At 55.6% G+C, this 25,421-nt stretch overlaps 1 protein-coding gene across 2 annotated transcripts in view; it reads right to left on the minus strand.

Moving 5' to 3' along the window:
* TENT4A (terminal nucleotidyltransferase 4A) overlaps positions 1-22,509 on the minus strand; it is a 41,473-nt gene extending 18,964 nt beyond the window's left edge. Inside the window, exon 1 of one of the 2 annotated variants that reach the window (XM_061393894.1) lies at positions 21,722-22,509. In XM_061393894.1, coding sequence (XP_061249878.1) covers positions 21,722-22,461 — 740 coding nt within the window. In that variant the 5' untranslated portion in view covers positions 22,462-22,509. The remainder of the gene's footprint in view (positions 1-21,721) is intronic. The other variant, XM_061393893.1, reaches the window with a different exon arrangement.
* Between the last annotated feature and the right edge of the window lie 2,912 nt (positions 22,510-25,421).

Genomic DNA, 25,421 nt, shown 5'->3' on the forward strand with positions numbered 1-25,421 from the left:
GGCCTGCGGGCAGGAGGAGCAGTGCCCCCACCCCCACTAGGCATGAGGTGGCCAGGAGTCCGGCTCAGCCAGGGGAACACGACCTTCAGGACAGGGCACCTGCTCACGGCCTGTCTCAGCAGTGGCTTGTAGCAGGCACTCCATCAATACTCGTGGGATCAATCACGTTTTGATCAAATACATAGTTTGCTGATGACCTCATCACCGAAGACCTGGCCTTCCCTATACAATGTCATCAAAAACGAGTATCCAGAAGGTGTTTGACTTCGGCACTGGATAACTCAATGCATGAGTACAAGTCACTTAAACGGCCAAGTATCCTAGGAAAAGGTACACAGTCCTAAATAAAACAGCTGGGATGTTGTTATTCAATATGGAAATGAGTTTGAGTAAGCTCCAGGAATTTGTGATGGACAGGGAAGCCTGGCGTGCCGCAGTCCACGGGGTTGCAGAGTCAGACACGACTGAGCGACTGAGAGACTGAACTGACACCACAAGAAGCATCCATCAGCCTGAGAAACGACCTGTGACGGGCGGAACAGCACACTCCCACACGGAGCGCTGCCGACCGCACCAGCATCAGACACATGGCGGGGCCTCCTGACGATCACCGCTTCCGAGAGTGAACACGCACGCACCTTCAGTTCTCCAAAGGGTTTACAGCACTATGGCCAGGAAGAGGTTTCATCTTTTCTACTCAATAATGAAAATGAGCATGGTTGCTCTTCTCTTCTCACACAGCAAAATCTCTAACGAGTCTCAGAGCTGACAAGACCTCTGCGTAAAAACCACACTCGAGTCTCGCATCAGCATGCAATTTAGTCATCATGTCTCCGGGGGCCCGCGTCACCCGTTCCCACACCTCTCAAGGAAAATTTCTATGCTGTGACCGTTGCGGGACCATCTCCTCTATCATGATCAGAGAAGCGGGATCACAAAACCGACCGGAGCGACAATAACCTGGAGGGCCCAGGTGCTTAAAAGATCATGGACCTCCTGCTCCTACAGGTACCAGGGAGCCCCGACAGAAGCCCCAGGGGCCTTCTCAGAGAGTTTAAGGGCGGTGCACCCACAGCCCTTTCGCCTGCCCTTTCCCGGTCCTGGCACTCTGGGGTCAGGGAACCATCACTCTGTGACTTTCCCTCTCTGCAAACTCAATCCTGACACAGTAGCTAAAAAAAAAAAGGAAGGCAGAGTCCTGCCTCGTTCTACATCTGAAAACGTAATACAGAGGCAGAAGTAAAGTTTTAAATGAAAATATCAAACAGAAGAAAAATCAAAGGGACCTACCTCAGACCTCCCGACTCCACCACAAACATGACAATCCCAAAGACTGAGACAGCCGAGTCATCGCAAAGAAATTCTATCCAAAAACACGTGGTGTGTAAACTGTCAGCTACACGTGGCAGAAACAGGAAGGATTTGTTCAGAAAGACCAAGGCACTCTCAGACTGAACCTCACACCCTGGGGTCAGCTGATCACGGGTCTGACTGAACGAAGGTTCCCTCACTGAGCCTGAAACACCTGGGCTCTGGCGCGCGCGCGCGCACACACACAAACGCACGCTCTGTGTTCATGTAACTCAGGGAAAGGTCCAAGAGGCCACAAGCCAAGGCCACCGGGCTTCCTCCTCCAGGTGATCAACAAGCTGGCAAGAGTGACCACCCCCTACTCTATAGACACCTGGGTGCTGCTGGAATTTGGGGGTTTATTAGAATATACTCATCTACGTATAAATTGAAAAGTGAACAGGACTGCCTTGGTGTCCAGTGGTTAAGACTCTTAAGTTTCCACTGCAGGGGGTGTGGGCTTGGGTCCCTGATTGGGGAACAAAGAACCCGCATGCCACATGGTATGGCCAAAAAATAATTTAAATTGTGTATAATTTTTTAAAAATGATAATGTTTAAAAAGTGATAAGGAAAAAAGATGCATTTTAGAGGAAACCCAACTGAGGAAGCACATACAAGTTCACTCATGAGTGTGCTCATTACACCATTAATTGTATTTAACACCCGGAAATAACACTAAATACAACACAAAAAGTAGAACAGGAAATAGCAAGCCACTCCAGTATTCCTGCCTGGGAAATCCCATGGACAGAGGAGCCTGGCGGGCTACCGTCCTTGGGGTCGCCAAGAGTCAGACAGCATTGAACAGCAACTGTTAAAAGTAAGCGTTACAGTTCTTGATATAATTTATATATACACACACTGCTACATTCACAAAACTGTGACTTAACAGCTCAACAAGACCCTGGTAAACAACGGTGCCTGATTAGAGCATTTTCCAAGTAACTGATGTAACTTGTAATTGGGCAAAGACTATTATTCTTCCATTATCACGAAAACGTACTATATTCCCTTAACATTTCAATGTGTCTAAAATTGGGATGCATCTTTCAATCAATGGCTGAGCATCAAACCAATTCAGAATTAAGTATTTTTCTTTCTTCACGGCATGTTTCATAACAGTACACCTCTAAGCTGGCTAATGAACAGAAAGTTGTCTATATGAAGTTTATATTTCAATTTCAAATGGGTCGAGTTCCTGCAAGTAACGGCACCTCAGATCCAAAGGAACACGTGAATTAGAAGCTGGCCACAAGGCACCATGGGGAGGCAGAGAAAGCCACAGAGGGTCACGGGGTGTGAGGCCTGACTGTGACTCTGCAGACACGAGGTGGAGAATCAACTCCAGACACCTCTGCACAACACAGACCTCACCCTCACGTAAGGAGACCCGAGTGTCCTTGCGTCCCACCGCAGGGTCTAAAGGGGTCACCCCACAAGCAGCGGAGCCCGGGACAGCTGCCTATGGAGGCAGCTCTAGCCTCTGGAGAGGTGCCGTCAGCTGGGACGTGGTGGGAAGCCTTGCTGGCAGGTGCACAGGAGGAACTAGAGGGCAGCCTCACGTCGTGTCTGCGAGGCGGGCTCTGACACACTCCAGCCCTGGCGACAGGCCAGGCAGACCACACGCAGCTTCAATAGTCAGGGCGGAAGAATCTCAAACAGACACAACACAACGGAGCAAGTCCTGAACTGATGCCCTTCCTGGCTATTTTAAGGAAGATGCAAATGGTGAGACCAGAGTTTTCGGTGAATTTTAATTAAGGAACTGCTAGAAAACAAGCCTCTGAGACATTTCTTACAATCACTCTCTTGTAAGAGTTCAAACCCACTCAAAAGGTAGCGACTTTTCAATTTTTAGTACATTAATTAGCCAAATGAATTTTTGCATTTGTTTCAGTATCTATTTAGTAAATACATGGCTGCTGTCCATATTTATGAAATCCAAGTCAATGAGTGTTTTTAAAGAGCAGAAGACAGAGTATTAAGTTGGGTACCAAACTATGTCATTTCACAGCTAATACAGCTATTCATGAGAACAGATGACCCATTCCAGGAGGAGGATTTTCGCCTGCAGAAGCTGAGCTGGCAGGATTATATGGCTTCCAACACTGGCTAAATCTGAACCAAAGCCAGCGAGGGCTGGCTGGTTCTGAAGGGGGCGCCTGGCAGCAGCACCGCCCCAGCCCGGGGCCCTGGCACCCAGCCCCAGGCAGAAAGGCTCCTTCTCCCGCTGCCAGCACGGCACAGTCTGCGAGTGGCTCCATGGAGACATCTCTGCACTCAAACAAGAGGACAGGCGATGCACCACAGCAGGCAGGAGACGATTCCACAGGGACTAGAATCGAGGATAGCGAAACGTGCTTCAAACAGTGTGGGCAGGGGCGGGGCAAACGGGAAGGCCCAGTGGCGGCTGCTGCAGGTCTGCGAGGGGGGAGCACAGAGGGCTGCCTGTTCCCCTACATGTGAGATCCCCGTGGCTTTTTCCAAGGAAAGCCACGGTCAGAAGGCAGACTTCATTCATCGCTTAGCGGGAAAAGAAAAACGAGATGAATGAATACGACCTCCTCCAGCTCGGTGACAGGACATTTCGGTGCCCAAGCCCACGAGCACCGCGCTCTCGGGCACTCAGTCGTCTGACTTGCCCATCCCGTGCTCCCCACGCCCCGGCCCCCGCCCCCACTGCCCCCCTACTGCTGACTACGAGTCACCCTCCCTTTCACACCCTCCCTTTCACACCCTCCATGAACCTGGTCAATTCCAAATGCCTGTGGAAAGCCAGGCTTTTTGATTACAGTGAAAAAGGCAAAAGAACTTACTAGAAGCCGTCTTCCACTGTTGATGTATTCTCATTCTCTCCCTCTCCCACTCCTTCCAGCTCTCCTTACAAGCCTTGATAAGCCAGTGGTTTCTCAGAAACCGGAGTGCCCTCCCTCAGCTCCACAATGTTCACGCTCTGCATTTCTGCCACCAACAGCACCTTGGTGAAAAGATCTGGAGTGAACCACTGGAGTCTTAGAGGAGATTTTCAAGCCACCTGAATGCTCTTACAGCAAGAGCCCAGTGCCCGACCGCCCACGGCACAGACAGGCCTGCACCCCCGTGGCTACAAAGCACAGGCTCCTGGACAGACAGACCTGCACGGGATGACCAAATGACTTCTATTTTGGGGGTGGACAATCCTTTCTAAAACACAGTTAGTGAGCTAATTACAAATCATTTGCATTTATTTTTAAATAATATTACAGACCAATTACTATCTCTACCAACTATTTAGAACACCGTGAATGAGACCGTCAAAGGTTAACTTTTTAACCTAAGCTCAAAAGTGTAAGGAGACTGAAACCACAAGCCCGTGTGCCTCCAGAGCGCTCTGGGTTGTCGCTGAGCCAGGGCTCCCACTGCCTGCCTGCGGGCCGCACCTCGGCCTCGTTGCATCCGCCAGCACCCACCTGGGTCCAGGGCTTCCTGAGAGCACAGCGCTGCAGGAAGCTGCGGGACCTCCAGAGTGCAGAGGGAGGCCCCAGGGGAGCTGCTGCCAGGGGAGGGTCCTGAGGGCTGAGTGACTGGAAGAGGAGGAGGAGGACGTAGTGACGGACGGGGGGCCCTGGGGCGCCAGGCCAGGCCAAGGCCAACCCAGGACAACGAGAGGGCCAGGCCAGAGGGCTCTGCAGCTCAGGAATCGTCAACTCTGTCACCCTGGTCCATGCAAATTCAGCTCTTGGCAGAAGCAAGCTTTCGGACTTCCCTGGTGGTCCAGTGGTTAAGAATCTGCCCGCTCATGCAGGGGCCATGGGTTTGACCCCTGGTACAGGAAGACCCCACGTGCAGCAGGGCAACTAAGCCTGCAGACCACATGACGGAAGCCAGGCACCTGAGAGCCAGCGCTCCACGAGGAGTAGCCCCTTGCTGGCCACAACGAGAGAAAGCACTCTCAGCAACAAAGATCCAGCACGGCCAAAAATAAATTTTTTTTTTTTTTTTTAAAAGCAAGCTTTCTCTCTCCTTCCCTCCAGAGATCTGTCCTGGGATGACTCACACAGAACTGCGTGCAGGCGACGTCCAAGCACCTGAACTGAAGGGAAGCAGAGGTGCCTCTGTGTGGATCAGGGGAAGCACCTCTTCCCCCTGGCAGACCAAACCCAACCATACTGCACACACCAAGCAAGGGCCCTGGGGCCCCGAGTAGCCTGAGAATCACGACTATCTCCTCTTCCTCACAGAAGCAAGCAAGAGGTCAGATACCAGAAGCTCTTAATTAAGCATGGCAGAGGCAGTTAATTTAAGGCATATCTTCTCAAACCCACTGCGAGAACAAAAAAGACATGCTAACATGATTTCTACACAGAAAATGCTGGTTAAGACACCTGAGAGCTTCCCACAGACCAGGATGAAGCCAACCTCAGCATTTCACAGACATGTGAGCAGAGATTCTGGTGGTTACAACTGCTCAGAACCATCACTCTGCCGGGATGCACCACAGCCACCAGCTGGAGTAAGCCAGCAAGGAACTCCCACAAAGCAAGTCCTCAACCCGTCACGGGGCGCAAATGACCAGTGGGGCTCAGCCTCCTGACAGTGGGGTCCTGAGGAGCCCACATGCCCTCCAGGACCCACAGTCTGGAGGAGCTCACAGCCAAGGGGCTGCCAGGGCAAACGGTGCCAAGAAGACCCCTGGGTGAGCCACACACAACAGCTCGGGACCCCGCCACCCAGCCCTGCACGGCAGCCGCAGCACAGGCCCTTCAGGCCGCAGGGCTCAGAGGGAACTGCCCAGCCCTGCTCCTGGCTCCAGGAGCTGGATCACTTCTCAAATGGAGACAGCTACATCTTCTGTCCTATTTCCAGATGTGCTTACACTCACGAAGGTAAGCTGGGTAATCTTCTGGGCAGCAATACGGTTAACAGTCTGGGAAGAGGACTACTCTGGGAGACTGCACAGTACTGTCTGCGTTGCCAGCATTTTCACTAGTGTCTCCCAAGTAGTCTTTGTTGTTCAGCTGCCAGTTCGTGTTCAGCTCTTTGTGACCCCGTGGACTTCGGCAGCCAGGCTTCCCTGGCCTTCACTGTCTCCAGGAGGTTGCTCAAACTCATGGCCATCAAGTCAGTGATGCCAGCCAACCATGTCATCCTCCGTCGCCCCCTTCTCCTGCTGTCAATCTTTCCCAGCATCAGGGTCTTTTCCAATGAGTCCACCCTTCCCATCAGGTAGCCAAAATATTGGAGCTTCAGCATCAGTCCTTTCAGTGAATATTCAGGACTGATCTCCTTTAGGATGGACTGGTTGGATCTCTGTGCAGTCCTACGGACTCTCAGGAGTCTTTTCCAGCACCACAATTCGAAAGCATCGATTCTTTGGCACTCAGCCTTCTTTATCGTGGAACTCTCACATCCATACATGACAACTGGAAAAACCAAAACTTTGATTATATGAACCTTTGTCAGGAAAGTGATGTCTCTGCTTTTTAATACACTGTCTAGGTTTGTCATAGCTTTCCCTCCAAGGAGCAAGCATCTTTTAATTTCATACCTGCAGTTACTGTACAGTGATTGTGGAGCCCAAGAAAATGAGATCTCCCACTGCTTCCACTTTTTCACCATGTATTTGCTATAAAATGATGGGACGGGGTGCCATTACAGTCTTTCAGGCAAGTATTATTTGATCAGGACTCAAACCCACAGCTGTGCAGCTCATGATCCTGACCTTCAGCCACAGGCTGGGGAATCACGCTCAGCAAGTCACCCAACATACAGACACGGGCAGAAATATGCACAACAGGCTTTTATAAAAAGTGAAAAGTTGTATGTATCTATTCCTAATTATTTGAGAAACAATGTACATTAATTTTCATCCTGGAAAACTGTTTAAAAGAGCTTTTTGAGACAGGAGGAGCCATTTATCTACAGTTAGATTTAAACGAACATACAAAATGACCCATTTGTGACACATTTAAAGCAACATTAAAAAATAAGAGAGAAATATGTTAAGAACAGAAAAGTAGCATCGGTCGTTTTTGTCCTTATTTTCCGAATTTCTTCAGTAACTACTGTACTGCTTTTATAATGGAAGCCAAGAGAACGCGTCCCCATGCAGGGTTAGTGACTGACTTCACTCCAAAGACCAAAGTCAGACACTGCTGAGCTTCGCTTCTCTTCAGGCGGGCCGCCTTCAGCCTTCACATTAAGGCCAAACCCACACACGCGCTCCCTCTGGCTGGGCCCTTGCCCGGCACCCTGGGGGCCCAGGGGCCTCCTCCTGTGCTCATCTCCAACGCCGTGCAGCCCTAGAACTCTGGTTAAAGTACACCCAGGTCACTGGCTTATTAGCAGAGAGACAAGGCTTCTAACAAAGCCAACCTACAAGCCCAGAACCACCTCTGCGGACGTGGATGACTGACCGGAGGGGACCAGTGAGGAAGGGGATGTCCACCACCCCTGCTGGTCTTTCTGGCCACTCCATACCAGGGACTGCAGCTGGCTCCCCGCTGGCCGGCTCCTGTCAACAGTGCTGCTGCCAGAGGGCTGTGCCCGGTGGGACTCAGGCTACATACAGATGTCACATGTGTGCTCCGTCGTGTCTGGGTCTATGGGACCCCGTGGACTGCAGCCCACCAGGCTCCTCTGTCCATGGGATTTCCCAGGCAAGAATACTGGAGCAGGTTGCCATTTCCTCCTCCAGGGGATCTTCCCAAATTAGAAACTGCTAAAATTCACTAGCAATGTTATCGTATCAGTATTCTTACTAGGCAGACAATAACTGACACGCACACCTGCCTGCTGGGGCCACTCACCTGTGACACACGTTACAAGCACGACCCTCAGAACCCCTCCCCCTCCCACCTTACAGATGCTCAGAGGCTGGCATCCAGCCCAAGCCTCGCAGCCCACACGGAACCTGCTGGCAGGAACCCGAGGTTCACGTGTCTCTGCTTGCGCTGCTGCGAGAGCCCCCTGGAGCCTCCGTGCTCCCCAGCACACCCCCCGCTTCCTGCAGACCTCTGCCCAGCCAGCTGCTCTGTCCCTGGCCCCGACCACTGGGCAGCGACGCCAGACACCTTGTGTGCCTCTCCCCAGAGAACGCTGTGTGGCATACCTGATGGAGGGCGTTGCCAACCACCATCCATGTTCCTGGGACCCAGGGGGGCACTCGGTGAGCCTGAGCCCGCTCCCGGCAGACCATGGACATGACCACGTGGGCGCTTGTCACCGCCAGGCGCCTGTGCGCTGCTGGCCACATGAGAGCCAAGTCTCCCCACATGCCCGTGTGTCAGCATTTCTCAAAGTCCACTGTAATTAAAGCTACTTAATTTCACGGTATCCAGTATTTGTGTATACATCAAAGTCAAGTGTGACCTATGATACCAGAAGAATAAAAACATAACTTTTAACTATCAAATGTTTACTTTTCATTCAATCGGCAAAAGTTCTCGACATGTGTAGAGCAGGCAGTAAATCGTTTATTCCAGTTCTGCCCGGCATGACTGAGACATGTCCATCTCTCGAGTCTCAGGGTCAGGCCTGGGGTTTTGGCTCAAGACACCAGCAAAAGCACACGCCAACCTCCCAAGGCCCCCCCAAGACAACCAGGAAAACATTTTACAGAAAAGGGGGACAACACAACAGTGCTGAAAACTAGTAAAAACAGACAGACAGGCAGGCAGGCAGGGAGGACAAAACACAGAACTCACTGGCCCCAAAGGTTTAGGTCCACACTGAAGACCAGAAAGCAGACGCGAGTCATCGTCTGGCTCCTTCAGCCAACCCCGGTGGAGCAGGCTCTGACCCCAGCTACACAGGGCGCCAGACAGAGAAAAGCAGGCCCTCGTCTCGTGGAGCTGGGTCAGGGGCCGTGGAGGAGGAAGCCAAGCAAGCAACTAAACCAACGTGAAGCACAGCACACCCTGCAGAGATTCCAGACGGTGGCCGTGGCCAACATCACGGCTACTCCATGGTGTGGGGTCAGGGGCAGCCTCCCAATGAGCTGGTGCAAGAGCTAGGACAGAGGGCAAGACGCAGCCAGACGTTCATAGATCAGGGCAGCCCTGGAGGCCAGAAGAACCTGGCACCGCCTGGAGCAGAGAGAGCCTGGGGCCGACACACCAGCAACGAGGGCCAGCCACCCCTGGGCTGACCTCACCTCAGAGCAGACGGACGCCAGGCCTGGAGACCCCCCATGAAAGCACGGGAGCTGGGCCCCAAGAAGCCGAGCTCTTCAGGGAACAGGCTGCAAGCCCCAAAAGGTGGCCCACAGACTTGCCCCAAGACTCTCCTCTCCACCCAGGGGCCACGGGTCCCAGAGAGCCCGCCGAAGGCACAGCAGCCCCTCCAGCCTGCAGCTGGCCAGAAAGGGAACATTCCAGGGGAGTGGGAGGGCTCGGACACCCTCATGCCGCATCCTCAGGGACCGCAGCCCAGGACCAAGGCAGAGCAAACCGAGAGGCAGAGACCAGGATGCCGAAGGTCACCAGGACGGCAACCCAGTGCAGGAGTGGACGCCGGCTGGGGCCAGGAAAACCCACTCCTGTGCCTCATGCTATGGAAAACCTAGCTAAGAATGTGGCCATAAACAGGGGGCGAAAGGAGGGTGAGGGGCCACAGGGAGCACAGGGGAGCCACTGCAGCAACAGCCTGGGAAGGGCCAGTTTAAGGAGGGCGGACAAAGAGGGGAAAGAGAGAAGGCAGGCTGTCCATGTGGAGAAGGTGGAAGACTCCCGCCAACAGGAAGATGAAACCAACAAGCACCCAGCCCCAAAAGTCAAGGCAGAGCCTGGTATGTGGATGGCAGGGCGGCTGCAAGAAGGCCTGAGGCAGGGCCCTGCCGCAGATAGGACCAGGTAAGGACAGGAGACAGCCTCGGGCATCCAGAAGCAACCAGCGTCCCTGCGCAGAGCTCTGTCCTGCCTCAGATCTCTGACGACACTGAGACGGTGGGCAGCACACTGAGGACACGACGCTGGCTCCCCGCAGGCTTTGGGGAGCACATGCCCACGAGCTCTCCTGTACACCAGACTGGTAGGCCCCAGCCCGTGGAGCGGCCAGGGGATGAGGGCCAGGGGGAGCAAGGGCTCAGACCCAGCCAGCGCCAGTGCTCACACGCAGGGTAGCCCCACAAAGACGCCTGCCAGAATGTGGAAAGCTGGTGGCATGCAGGGACAGCCTGGTGCCCAGCACGACGTCTGCACAAGTGCAGAATCGAGGCTGAGCGACTGCAGACTGCGGGGTCGGGGCGGGATCCCCGCCACTCTGGGCCTGTTTACCCCGGAAAACACGGGGCTGCTGACGGCACCCCCAACGCGGCATCATCATGAAGATTCAACGAGTCCACAGTGTTCAGAACGGGGCCTGGCACTCAGGAGGAGCTCAATAAACGAAGGCAATGATCACAGTGACGGAACAAGACACCAATGCCTAACGCGCAGTGACAGACAATGGTGCCCATGTCAGGAGCTGGGGACAGACTGAGGGCCGTGTCGTGGGCCCCGCAGATGGGCGCCTTACATGACTCTGGGCGCCCCAAGCCCAGCACCTGCTCCCCGCACGTCTGGGCGACGGTGAGGGCCTCGTCCGGGCGTGCGAACTACCAACTCTCCGTGTCCGCATGGTGGAGACAGAACGAGGGAACACGGTCCTCTTCCCATAAGGGCAGTCTTCCCACGATGAGGCCCCATCTGCCCGCATCTGAGCCCATCACCCGCAAAGACTCCACCTCTTACCACCACCACACTGCATGCACCAGGGCTTCAACACATCACTGGCGGGAGGCAACTCCCCAGCACGGGCTCACAGCTCTATGTGGCAGCAAGCAAACGCAAGTGATTTTATTACAACTTTTTACTCTAGGGCTTTCCTGGTGGCTCAGTGGTAAAGAATCCACCTGCCCACACAGGGGACACGGGTTCAATCCCTGACGAGTGAAGATCCCACGTGCCCATGCCTCGAGCAACGAATCCCACGTACCGCAACCACGAAGCCAGCACTCTAGAGCCCGTGTTCAACAACAGAAGCCGCGACAAGAAGCATCACAACTAGAGAGGAGCCCCGCCACCCACAACTAGAGAAAAACCTCACACAGCAATGAAGACCCAGCAAAAAAAAATCATTAAAAAAAAAAAACTTTACTCCAACTTTTCTTTACACTTAGCCACATAAGGTTTTCATCATCTTTTTCATATTCTTAGTCTCCACAAGAGCTCTTAGAAACTATTATTCTATTTAATAGTGAATCCTACTTTCGCTTTCAAGCAAAATTAATAATTCAGTAAATTGTATTTAAGGAACACTGAAGTACGTCTGCTGATAATGCCATGTGTCCATCCAAACGGGACTTAGAGAGATGTCCACAATGGCAGTCACCTGAGGGCCGGTGGATATTTCCCGGGGGTAGGCTTGCGTGATTTTAAGCTTTTTACTTTTTACCAAAAAACACACACAAATCTGTTTTATAAAACCAATATCGTTATTTAAGTCAGCCTACAGCACACTCAGATTCAGCGGCTTGAGCCTCATGCCCTCTCCTCCTCCTGGAGAGGTGGGGGCTCGGGAGGCCCACAATGATTAATAAATACCACGACACGCACCGAGGACCACTGCCATCCCTGCAGCAAAGGCCCAGCTGCCCTGTCCAGCTGCCCCGGGACGGAGCCATCTTCCCCAGCCCCGCCCTCTACTTACTTCCCACGGGCTTACTCTAAAACCCATCCTGAGAGGCCAATTCTGCAAGCTCTCCTTCACTCCAGGCCTTAACCTGTGACAATACTCACAGGTCCCCGGTGTCTGGAATTTGGACTCAGCTCTGTATTCTTAGCTCTAAACTTCACCTTGCACTGAGGTTTGTACGTCGGTCCCTCATGAGTCAGTCTTTGACAGAGACACCAACTCTTCAGACAGATTCATCATCCACTTCTTCCCAAGAGGTAACTTGTAACAATACTTCAGAATCCCTTTGCATTTCGTAAGCCAGGCAAAGTATCCTCTTTCCTATATTTCAGTCATTTCCAGAGTTATACCTCAAGTTTTTAACCTGTCTGCTTAAATTCAGAGGAGATGCCAATAACAGAATACTCTCTGTGCGCTGCACCAAGGCTCCCCTGACCGTTCACCACATTCCTTCCTCTTGGCCTTCCTGAGGGCACCAACCCCTCCCCAGCGGGCAGTGGGGAAGCCGGGTTTCTTGTCCAGCAGGCCTAGGCTGAGGCGCCTGTTCTTCGGCTTTCTAGCTGCACCGTGGGCAGGACGCGTCATCTACCAAAACTTAACCTGCTCTTCACAGTGAGCTCCTGCCCAAGGACCTGGGAGGAAGCAGGACAGTGAGAGCAGCCTCGACACCGAGGTGGCCGGAGGCACATGCTCGCCAGCCCTGCTTTTCCATCTTTGAGTTGTCTTCCAGAAGAACCCAAGTCAACAGCTCCTCAAACCCTTCACTGTTCATAAACCCCGAGCTCTAAGAACAATCCCGATGGCAGGAGTCCTGCGGCCTTCCCCAGGCAGTTCCAGAATACCTAGGGGAAGGGGAACTCCTCGGACGTCAGAGGCCGGAAGGGCCCCCCCCCAGGTCCCCCAGCTCTATCACTGGTCATCAGACCTTCAAAGTCCTGAGGGGTGGAGGGCCTAGGTCCCCGTCCCCTGGTCTGCTGTCTCCAGGAAAGCAAAACAGCAGATGACCCTCAACAGACACACCGCAGCCAGGTCTGCAGAGCTGCGAGCTCCAGCCCAGTCTCTGGCCATCTCCCCAGGGTCAGCGCCAGACTGACAGTCCCAGGGGCAGCACCTCTGGCCAGATCACATCGGCCTGGGCAGGCTGTACTTTTCTGTCTACACAACAGGAGAAGGCTTACAGGGAGAAACCTGTGGGGCGGGCGGGGGGAGGTGGGGTGGCGAGACCACCCTGCAGAAGAGACTGGGATGCGGGAGACCGCCGCCCACCTGCTGGAGCAGACCCCCCGGCCGTCGGGGTCCTCCGCCAGGAACCTGGTTTATGCTTCCTGCACTCTGCAGACAGCAGCCCTGGGAAAGAAATTCCTCTAGAAACTCAGAAACACCGTTTCCGGGGCTTCCCAGTGGTACCTTGATGAGCAACACGGCCTCTGTTGGTGTGAGGGTGTGATTTAGGCAGCAGTTACTAAATCAAGCACCGTGTTTTGAGTAAAGAATCTGAAGTTACTGCAGTTCAGTGCTGTCGAACGTAAAGTTGTTTAAATTTTAAGTAAATTTAAGTATGATGAAAACCCAGCTCCTCAGCCCTGTGTCAGTGGGTCAGTGGCCCCCACGCTGGGCAGCACTGAACCAGGCCCCGTCCTCACGAACGTCCTGTGGGCGGCGCGGCCCTAGTTCTGACCCACCCGGACCCTCACCCCGCTTTCCTGCACAACACATAGCCGCCGTTCAGTCGCAAGTCGTGACACAACCCAGAGCACATGCTGAAGGCTGCAAGGAGCTCAGAGAAACAGCATTAACACCTGCCCCTTCTACTCAAGACAAGACCAAACTCCCAAAGGCTTCTAAGCAAGTTACACAGGGCAGCCCCCACACACCTGGTAAATACACAGAGGACCCTGGAAGCTCTGGGAAAACAGGACGCTTAAACCTAGAGGACCCAAGACTCAGGCACTGTTTTAATTTTTAAAAGCAGAAAAGTTTGTTGGGATCAAAGGGAGAATGCGTTTTCCGGCCTGGGTGGGGCTGCCCCAGCTGTCCCCGCAACCCGCCCAGTGCCCTGCAGCCTTCTCTCCAACACAAAGGCTCTGGCCTGAGAGGGAATGCTGCCACTACCCGGTTGGCCGGTTGGCAACAAGAACCACCTAACTTTTGGTTTCGATTTCTCTAGAGAAGAGGGAGGAACGAAACCAGTGGCCTTCCTAACTCCTCCATGTGACAACTCACCCGCTTGCCTTTTATGTGACAGGCCCGGCGAAGGGCCGGGCCCCCCGCCACAGTGGGAAACACACTGGGAAAACACAGAGGCTCCCAAGTCAGGACCCTCAAAGAAGCCAGTCACGTCCAGACAGGAAAACCAGCTACCCGAGACGGGGCTAACCCAGTGAGCTCAAGGCCTTCCCCTTGCTTCCCCACGCAGCCACCACCACCAGGCAAATGTTTTGATTTTTCATTTCCTTTTAACTCCTCCACCCTAGCCATTCCTTCTGATTCCCAGGATTCCAGAAATGTTAAGATCTGAAATGCCTTTCAAGGGCTTCCCAGATGGTTCCAGTGGAAAAGAACCTGCCTGCCAATGCAGGAGACATGAGAGACACAAGGTTTAATCCCTGAGTGGGGAAGACCCCCTGGAGGAGGGCAGAGCAACCCACTCCAGTATTCTTGCCTGGAGAATCCCCACAGACAGAGGAGCCTGGCGGGCTACAGTCCACGGGGTTATAAAGAGCCAGACACAACTGACAGCATCCGAGCAAGCCAGCGAGTAATGTCAGTGCAATGGTGCTTCTAGCAAAATCCCTTCCAAACGTGAAAAGATAGAAACTACCTACAATCCACCTGTTATCACTTAGGAAGTTCACTCTGATCTCAACCACACAGAGCTGAAATGGCTATGCACAGCAGCTGACTTGGGAGTTAAAAGGAGCACAAACCCACAAGAAAAGGGCATGGTGCTGATAATTGAAGCCACTCCCCGCCAAGGGGAACCTCAGCGCAGTCCACCTTCGAGTGCAGAGCCGCCTCAGGCCGGTGTGGGCCCAGCCTCCGCTGCCCCTCCCCACAGCAAAGGGAAGCCGGGCCTCGGAAGCCCAGGGCACGTGGGACCCGGTTGCAGGATACCGACTGGGCACCAAGCTTTCTGCCTCCTAGTGTTAGGCGTTAATTTAATAATAAGAAAGAGAAACCAGTTAAAAACTAAATGGAGGTGCCTTTCTTTTTTTTTTTTTTTTTGGAGGTGCCTTTCTAACTGTTGAACATTCTGTTTTTCACATCCTGGGTTGCAAAGCGTAAACCTGACTTCTGCAACTTTTCAGGAAGGGAGGCAGATACACTGTGATAGATCTTACTTCATTCTGCACTTAAATAACCTCAGTTAGCAATCAAATCTTCAAAAATTCTAAGAAAAACAGTGAAAGTTATTTTTAGCATTTGGTTTATTTCAACTCTGCAGACTTGCCACACCTGCCAGACTCTCTTCCTTTCTTTCTCTCATTCATTCGCTCACTCGCCCACCAGACACACACCAGTGGCTAGACTGTGCCTGGCACTGGGAATGCAGGGTAGGACACAGCCCACTCTCCCCCGAAAAAACACAGGAGAGTCAGCGCCAGTTCTCAAGAGCAGCAATAACTCCACAGGAAAGGGGAGAGCCCTGAGGCGGGGCTTCTGAGCAAGGCACCAGTCCCGGGACCTGGGCTGGGTCTTCTGAAAGCACGGAGGGACTGTGGGGTAATTCAGGGGTGACCAGGCAAGTCACCGGCCACCCTTCCCCGGCGCAGAAAGGGCACCTTCGCTAAGCGAGCCAAGGCAGGACACCTCACACACATGACTTCTCAATCTCTGAGATTTTTCTATGTCCACAGCATTCACATAAACTCTGCTCAGATAACATATTTTAAGAACAGTCCACATGAGAGACACACAGACAGGCACTCAGAGCTATGGTCGAGCTGGCTGCCCGAGTTCACTGGTGACAACCAGACCAGAAGACAGACAATCTGCCAGTCATAGTGACGGGCTAGTGTCCAGTCAAAGGACAGCAGTGTTGGAAAAGAAAAGTGCAGCCCGAGTTCCCAGGCAGACAGGTCATCTACAAGAGAACACCTCCCCACCTCTACCCCGGAAGATCCAGAACCTGCAGCCCTGAGGAAATGCTCGTGTCTCCTGGGACCACACTGTATTACTGCGAGCCCTTAGCACAGTCCCCTGGTGGGCCTGACCCAACTCCACAAGTCCTTAAAGCAGAAGGCTTTCTGCAGCTGGCAGAGGCTGCCAAAGATTCAAAGCCTGGCAGGTCTGAAGACAGAAGGACCAGGAACAAAAGACACTGGTGGCTTCAAGGAGCTGAAGAGGCCCCAGCTGGCGGCCAGCAAGAAATCAGGGACCTCAGTCCTGCAGCCATGAGGGAGAATCACACCGTAACAGGAGTGAGCTCGCAGAGGGCTCCTGAGCCCAGTGGAGGATGCAGTAGGCAACCCAGACATCAGCCCAGCGAGCGCCCGAGTGGAGGAGCCAGCCCCCAGCCCGACCTCCGACCCACAGAGCCCGTGAGACAGTCAGCGACAGCGGCTCCGCAGCCCGGAGCCCGTGGACGCTTGTTACACAGCAGCAGTACACCAGGTGTGGCCCTGAGATCTCAGCGTAAGATGCTGCATTTGCAGTGCCCTGTGGGCGGGTGTCTCGGGCACCTGTCCCGATCATGGAGCCTGCCCAACTCCCCTTCCTCTGCTGCCAGACCCCCTCAGCAGCCTTCGGAGCGGAGGAACCCTGAGGGGCCAGCTGGAGCCTTCTAGACAGGCCGGCAACTGTTCCCAGCAGGCACTGTGGCTTCCAACGACCCGGGGGCTCCCGGGGGTGGGTCAGTCAGCCCTCCTCCCGCACCCCGTAAGCTCATGTTCTGGCTGCGTCATCAAAACCAGGTTTGTGAACTAGAAAACACAGGTTGGTGTCTGCCTGTTTATGACAACCCTCTTTTACTCCACAACCAAAAAAGCCAAAGCTTAAACCAGAATCACCTTAACAACAGCAGTTTTCAAGGATGACTGCTACCTCTCCTTCCATTCGTATGAGCCCACTTAAAACGGGGACCAAAATCACAAATTAAATGGCAAACAAAAGGAAAGTCTGACACTTTACTTTGACAAACAATCTTCACTTAGGAATTTTTTTTAACTTCATGACACCGAAGACTTCCTTTTAGGAGCGCACGTCCCCACCACGGGCCGTGTCTCAGCGGCCCGGCCTTGGCGAGGCTTTTCCATCCCACCCTGCCCTCCACACAGGAGCAATCGGGAAGGCTTTTTACAAAACCATCTGAGGGACCCCGTTTCAAAGGCCCCCTCGCCAGCTGGTGTAACAAGCTGCCCCTCCACTTCCAGGGCTCTGTCTTGCCCCTTCCCCGCTCCTCCTTGGCAGCCCCTTCCCTGAGGGTCAGCCCGTCCTTGTTTACCAGCGACCAGGCGCCACTTCCCTGAGCGTCACAGCCAGGACCCTGAGCGAGCTTTCCAATTTCACTCTGCAGAGACACCAGCCATGGTGCAAGGGGCAGGAAGAGCTTTGTGACCAGCACACAGGTGAGTGCCTGCGTGGCAGTGGATTTCAGGCATGGCCCGGGCAGCAGCAAACACATGCCCAGTGCATCACCCTTGCTGCCCTCCACAACCAAGGGCCTCTGGGAATGAACACTGAAAAAAACCAGGCCCAGGTGCGCCACCTTTCGAGGCAGATCTCCAAACACCATTCCTGCGAATCCCAGCACGCTCAGAGGACGACATCAGGACGAGACAAAGGCAGGAGAGCGGAGACAGCCCCAGGCCCACGGCAGTCCGCAGTCGTGCTGGGCCTTCCCCTGTGCTCTCCCACCAGTGCCGAGGACACGCCAGGGGAGGCCGCTTGCTGGACCGCAGGCTGGGCCAGAGGGAGGGGCAAGGTTGTGACCTCCTCCAGGCGCTGACTCAGGAGAGCGGGGAGAAGGCAACAGGCCTGGGGCAGAAGGAACCGGGCCAGGCCCAGCGGGAGCGGCTGGACACGCCTATGAACGGCACCTGTGGGTGTCTCGGACACTCAGGCTGAGCGGATTCTCTTTGGGGGACAGAAGACCTTTAAAAATGAAACGTCCAGGGACCTGCAGGGAGGCTGCTGGGTGACCCCGCACACGCGGGCAGGCCAGAGGGGGCAAACTTGGAGCCCGAGCCTGGGCAGGACCTGATGGCAGGCCTCGCCAGGCCTCTTCTCTCATCCCAGGACCTCCTTCCCAGGGGCCCACAGGGCACCAGGCGGGATGTGAGAGCGGAACTGGAGCCCATACCCCGACTTGCTATGCAGGACTTTTCTTTACCTTGAAACTGAGGTTTCCGAAGCTGCTGAGGCTGACCCGGGCAAAGTAACAAAGCTCAGCGAGGTCAGGAGGCGAGGGCCAGTGAAGTGGGGCAGGCAGAAGCCAGGTCACAGGGGCCCTGAGCCCGTCCGCCACCTGCCTGCATCCCCAGGTCAGCAGCCCAGGCAGAGCACCCCTCCCACTGCCCACACGGTTCCCCAAAGACTGAGATTCAACCAAAGAAACAGACTAAGAACTAGAGGCAACGCCAGCTACAAGAGAAACATTTGACCTTCTCCACACTGAAGTTCTCACCCTCATTCCCATCCGCTTTCACATGCTTTTTCTTCATCTTCCTAGAGGATGAAGACAGGCTGGCCATCTCTTAAGGCAGCCATCAGGCTGAATTCCCAAGGGCAGAAAGCTCCCCAAGAAAGAAGGGTGGTGCTGGCTGCTACAGGGGCTGCCAGGCAGAGGCCCAATGGGGTTCAGTGGAGGCCACTCAAATTCCCGCCACACCAGCAAGTGCCAACCCTTTCTGGAGGGCTGCAGACACCATCCATCCAGAAATGCTGTCCGGAGACTACAAGGGCTGAGCAACTTCTCGTCAACAAGCGTCTCGTCTGCTGGGAGGACTAGCAGCTCTCTGACCTCAGTTCCTTTCCTTTCTAAGCCACAAGGGAGAGATCTTCTGGTGGCCTTCCTCATCACTCCAGAGAAGCTGGTGGCCAGGAGCAAGCTCCAGACACAGTTCTTTCTCCACACCAAAAGGTGAGTTCCCAGAAGCCCAGCAGACCGGCGGACATGACTGACCATTGGGGAGGCATCCCTCCTCCCCCCACAGGCGAACCCCCCAGCTGGACCACTGCTGGGGTGCACTCTGCCTCCTCTCTGCCCTTCTAAAGCGGCAGTCCACTAGGATTCAGAGCAGGGAACCAGGCGCTGGACACTCGCCCGTCAGGCACAGGGTGGGCTCCAAGCAGTCTCCTCCTCTAGGCAGGGATGGAAGAGAGTGGACAGACCCAGGGCCACCCACAGAGTCCGGCAAGGAAGGGGGAAAAATACAAAGAGGGAAAAAACCCACCTACTTAAGGGGCTGAAAGGCAGAACCCCTGGCGGCTTGGGAGCCCACTCTTCAGCCCTGCACCATGCGGAGCTGCGTTCTAACGGGCTGGTGAGGGTGGAGGAGGCAGGCCCCCGGGAGCAGAGACCCCAGGAAGAGCCTGGAGGGGCAGGCAGGGCGTCTGTTCCGCCTCTAACCTAAGGGGAGCAAGAGAGGTGCGCGGGGGGCGGGGGGGGGGGGGGGGGGCCAGGGGACCTGACTGAACCTCACTAGAGAGGACAACAGCCCACGAAAGGGGCCCCCGAGTCAGCGTCCCAGGGCCATGTCCCACGCCAGCCCCTCCCCCAGACGCCAGCACAGCACCTGGCAGGTCGCGGGCTCCTTAAGGAAAGCGACAGCAACCCGTATGCCCAGGCTTACCAGAAACCACAGGTGAGGACACCGCTTGCAGAGCCTGAGCAGGTCCCACAAGAGCATCACACCCGGAGCTCTACAGGTGAAGACCACATGCCCTCCTGTTTTCCTAGGGCTCAGACACAGTCAATTCCAGGGGAGACAGGCTGGAAACCTACAGCCACCCCTACCACCTCTGCTCAGAAAGTTCCACAAGTAACAACTGGAGGGAGACAAGAAGAGGAGGTGGGACTCCTACTTGGGGCTGAAGTACTAGCTCAAACTGAAAGTCGATCAGTCGTGTCAGACTCTTTGCCACCCTGTGGACTACACAGTCCATGGACTTCTCCAGGCCAGAATACTGGAGTGGGTAGCCTTTCCCTTCTCCAGGGGATCTTCCCAACCCAGGGATCGAACCCAGGTCTCCTGCATTGCAGGCAGATTCTTTACCAGCTGGGCCACCAAGGAAACTCAAGAATACTGGAGTGGGTAGCCTTTCCCTTCTCCAGAGGATCTTCCCGACCCAGGAATCGAACAGGGGTCTCCTGCACTGCAGGCAGATTCTTTACCAGCTGAAGTACCAGGGAAGCCCTAACTCAAAGACTTCAGGAATTTCTGAAAGTAACTTGCTTCCAACCCACACCAGGAGAAACAAGCTGCAGAAACAGCAGGTATTACTGTGTATCACACACGCTTTAAAGTGGTATCAACTTAGGTTTCACAACACTCTTCAGAAGAGAATGAACAGACCTACGAGATAAACAGACAGTTACTTTTACAAATAATCCAAATACCAAGCAACTGTGGGATTTATAAAACTCATATTTTACAACCTTAACACCCTGAAAGATCTTTAGGTGACCTTTAAATCAGCTAACTGTACAAGAAAGTTTATAACTTAAATCCTAAAATGCTGATAAAAACCTGTCTACGGATACCTTGTTTCCAGGTGCTCGGAAAAGCGTAGGAAGGGTTAGGTAAGTAGCACTCACACCTCAGACAGTCTCACCTGGGACAGCTCCCCCACACACACCCATCTTCCTCACAGGTCCTGGCCTCTGCAACTGCTCTAACCGTAAAAGGAACTTCTAATCCCCATTAGGCTGATGTGGAAATACTTAAAATAGAGATGACACTTCCCAGAGAATAACCAATTGCTACAAACGTTTTTTACTTTTTCTGAACACTACTAACTTATTAAAAAAAAAAAAAAAAACTGCAGAAGACGCTATTTGGCAATTTCGGCACAAAATTAAACCACAATGTGAAAGCCCCTTCACGAGAAAGTGGTTTCTAAGTTCGCTGTTGGTTAAACTGTATCGCTACCGAAAAATCTAGTCCTGTTCTAAATGGATTTTCGCGGGGGCGTGGGGGCGGTAAAAAAGTTAACATTTAACCAACATTTGCCTTCAACTCGATTCAAGTTCCCGACAATACTAAAAAGCCTCTGCAAGTTAACATAAAACACCCCTCTGCATCCCACTTGACAAAAGGTCCCTAACCTGGCAGGGGTAATATTGGAAAGTCTGCGACCTCCTTTCCAGTTTGCTAAGTGGCTTCAGTCGTGTCCGACTCTGCGACCTCATGGACTGTAGCCCGCCAGGCTCCTCTGTCCATGGGAATTCTCAGCAAGAATACTAGAGTGGGCTGCTGTTTTCTTCACCTTTCCAGTTTAGCCAGCGAGAAAAGGAAAACACCTGCTCGCGCAGAACGCAGCGGGCCCTTTCCGGCACCGTTAGTTCTAGAATCTCGACACACCGCTCGTTTATACTTTGAATATGAAAATAAACTAAAAAGCTCCCCGCAGAGTCGGACCTCGGCCTCCGACACCCACCCTCCAAACGAGGTGGGAGCCCCGGGTGGGGACGTTCGATCGCCCGCGGCGCAGCCCCGGGAGGCCCCTCGCGGCCGAGGCCGCCCCCCTCCCGGCGCCCCGCCGCGCGCACTCACCCCTGGATGCCCGGGCTGTAAGCGCGGCTCTTCCACGGCGTGCCGGGCCGCGGCGCCTGGGGCCCGGGGCCGCCCCCTCCGCTGAGCGCGGCCGCGCGGCTGCCGGACAGCAGGTAGTTGAGGCCGTACGTGCTGGCCTTGTTCTCGCGTTTCCGGCGGCCCGGGTGGAACTGGTGCTGCGGCGGCGGGGAGCCGGCGGGCGCGGGCCCGCGCGGCCCGGCGTGCCCGTTGGGGGCGCTCGGGGGGCCGTCCGCGAAGTGGAAGAAGGCGCCGCCGCGGCCGCCGCCCGCCCGGCCGAGCGACGCGCTGCTGGAGGACGACGAGGAGCAGCCGGGGCTCTCGGTGCCCGACTCGGCGTTGGACGAGGAGGACGACGACGAGGACGAGGACGACAGCGACGGCGACTTGTGCAGGCGCCGGGCGCCCTCGGCCGCGGGCCCGAGCGCCGTCAGCAGCGCGGGGGGCAACGCGGCCGCGCCGGGCGCGGGCGGCGGCGGGGGCGGCGGGGGCGACGCGGCGGGCAGCGCGGGCCCCCCTAGGCCGCCGCCGCCGCCCGGCCCGGCCGCCCCCGTCCCCGCCGCGGCCGCCGTGTCCAGCGCCGGCGAGTTGAGGCAGAAGTAGGGCGCGAAGCCCGAGCCGCCGCCGCGGCCCACGCCCTGCGAGGTCTCCCAGATCTGCATCCACAGGGCATTGGCCGGCCCCTTCTGCTCGGGCTGGATCCAGGCCACGCGCGGATCCATCCACGCGCCCGCCCCGCGGGCCCGCGCGCCCGCCCGCCCCGCCCCCGGGCCGCGCCGCGCCGCGCACGGACGGACGGACGGACGGGCGGACGGACGCACGGGCGGGCGGGCCTGCGCCGCGCCTCGGGCCGGCTCGCGGCGGTGGCTCCCGTCGGGGTCCCGGCTCGCGGCGGCGGTCTCTGAGGAGACGGGGAGCGCCCCGGGCAGGCGGCGGCGGTGCTGCTGGGGCCTGTCAGGCTCCCTTCAGGCGGCGCGGGGGTCGCGGCGGCGTTCCACTCGGGCCGGCGGCGGAGGCCATCGAAGGGGGGCGGGCCCAGGCGCCGCGCGGCCCGGGACCCGCGGGAGGGCGGCCGCCGCCGCGAGCCAGGCCCTCAGGCGAGCTCGCGCCGCTAGCTCCGCGTCCCTGCCAGCAGCAGCGGCGGAGGCGGCGGCGAAAAGACACGCTCGGCGGCGACGGGGCGCGGGTGAAGGAGGGGGCGCCGCCGCCGCCTCCGCTCCAATGAGGGGCGGGGAGGGAGCCGGGCGGGGGGCGGGGGCGGGCGAGCGGGCAGGAAGCGCGGCCTCCCGTGCCCGGGCCCGGACGCCAGTGCGCACGCGCGGCCGATTTCAAATCCTCACTAGACACCGCCGCCTGGGTTAGCGCGCCTGCGTACTGGCGTTCCCTTCCGTCTGAGGAGAGGGCGTGTGGGGAGGGAGGCAGCGAGGGGCGGGGCACCGCGTCGGAAGGATACGCGACGGGGGAGGGGCTGGAAAGAGGGGGCGCCGGCTTCGTGGGCCTTTCTAGACCAGACTGGGGCAGCGGTGGGGGCAGAGGGGGAAGCCGCTAGGCGATGCGCCGCCCTCGGTCCCGTCTGCATCCGCCGGCCCCACCTCCCTCCACCACGCGCCGGCCGAGGCGTGGAGACATGCGCGCTGGGTGTCCGGCGGCCTCTCGGCCGCGCCGCGCATGCGCAGGAGTCCGAGTCCGGCGCCGCCTGTGGGGGATGTTTCCGTGTCTTCGCCCTCCCCAGGCTGTACGTAGGGAGCAGGCTGTACGTAGGGAGCTGACCGGCCCCTCGGCGGGGCGGTCGCCGCCCCACGGGCAGACCAGAGATGCCACAAAGACCCCCTCGCGTCCACCAGGGTCCCGCGGGCGGCCGGTCACGCCGCGGTCACCGGTGTCGGCGCCGCCCACGTGCTCGCCGGCGTCCTCCTGAGGAATCGCCCCACACCCTGCGGGGGGTTGACCCTCATCTGCCGGTTTCCTCACAGGCTATTTTTTTTCATTTTTAATATTATAATTAAATAGATTAAGATCCTCCCCAATTTTAGGAGACATAAAAAGACGTACATAGTAATAAATCATAGCAAAAGTAATAAAGCATGAATCCTTTAACAACGCAAACAATGCTATGGGCTGCCGGGGTGGGCTAAGGTCAGCGTCCCTGTGAGGTAGGCGTTGTTGTTCTCATTTCCTAGTGGAAGAAAAACCCGGGCTCGAAGAGATGTCTAAGTCCTTGCTCACCCTCACACAAGCAGTAGGTGGTAACATTGAATTTCTGTTGTGGCTGTAACGCCTAAAGCGCATACCCGTTGTGCTATGCCTTCTCTGAATTTAAAAACTCAAACAAGTTCTACATTTTTCATACCCCATCTTACTAACCAGGAACAGTTTTGAATATTCACAGCTTCTCTCTCCTCTCTGTTTCCAAAGGAAAATACACATCCCGCCTCAGGCTTATTTTGTTTGTTGGTTTGCTGTTGTTATGCTTTTAAAACTGATTTTCTATGCGGAAAAGGAAGCTCAAGCTGGCAGCTTAGCTCACTGGTGCGGTTTCCCGAGGCCGGCCCGGCGGCGCTGCCCATCAGGGAAGCAGGCCGCGGTGGCCTGGGTTTTTCGAGCTGGCCCGGGGTCTGCAGGCTTCATCGGCGACTCTGCCCAGCCGTCTGCCCTGTGCGTTCCCGTGTCCAGAGGGTGCTCTGAGCCCGGCGCTCTGACTCTGGAGGTGTTTGGCACACACCGCTGACCACACACGTTCGGTGAGGTCCAGAGTCTGCTTGTGCCAGGGGAGCTAAGACTGCCTGCCTGCCGGACCCGGCGGCCCCACCCGGCCTGGCCCGATCCGGGAAGGGCGTTCTTGGGCCAGGCGACTTCCCTGACCGAGCCAGGGCCCTGAGGCTGTTCGCCTCCTTCCCACCCAGCAGCCTGGACGCCTTTCCCGTCGAACCTCGGAACAAAGCAGATTTTAAATGGTCTCGTCCTCATTGGTATCTCAGATGAGTGGACTGCGCTAAGTACTTGACACTGGAAACCTACCAACATGAAAAAGTCCGTGTATTGCATACCTAGGTTTTTGGTGTTGGTTTTTTTTTTTTTTTTTCTTCCCTCAAATGATGTTACTTGATAAAAGTGGCTATTTCTGTTCAGACATTGCTCAGCACCTGTATATGGTACATGTGGAAATTATGATCAAGGATTAGAACATGTCCAGTTAAATAAACCACAAAAAAACACACAAAACAAGTCAGTTGTTATTCTGGAACTCGTTGCTTCCAGTGACTCAGGCCAAAGCCCTCGGAGTCATCCCAGCCTCCTCTTTCCAGAGCCAATACACCCTCTAGGCTTCACCTGCCAAACAGCCAAAAGCCTCCATCCACCCCACCCTCCACCCACAGCCCCTCCAAACTTCCATGTGCTGTGCTAAGTCGCTTCAGTTGTGTCCGACTCTGTGACCCCATGGACCACAGCCCCCTGGGTTCCTCTGTCCCTTGTCCGTGAGATTCTCCAGGCAAGAATACTGGAATGGGTTGCCATGCCCTCCTCCAGGGGGTCTTCTCAACCCAGGGATCAAAGGGGTATCTCCTGTGCCGGCTGCGTGGGCAGGGCAGTTCTTTACTGCTAGTACCACCTGGAAGCCCCAAGCTTCCATAGGTTTAACCTAAACAGTCCCTTCTTGCTGGCTTTCCCCAACCCATTCTTG

The sequence above is a fragment of the Bos javanicus genome, chromosome 20 (genome assembly GCF_032452875.1).
Source record: "Bos javanicus breed banteng chromosome 20, ARS-OSU_banteng_1.0, whole genome shotgun sequence".
NCBI classification, from domain to species: Eukaryota; Metazoa; Chordata; class Mammalia; order Artiodactyla; family Bovidae; genus Bos; species Bos javanicus.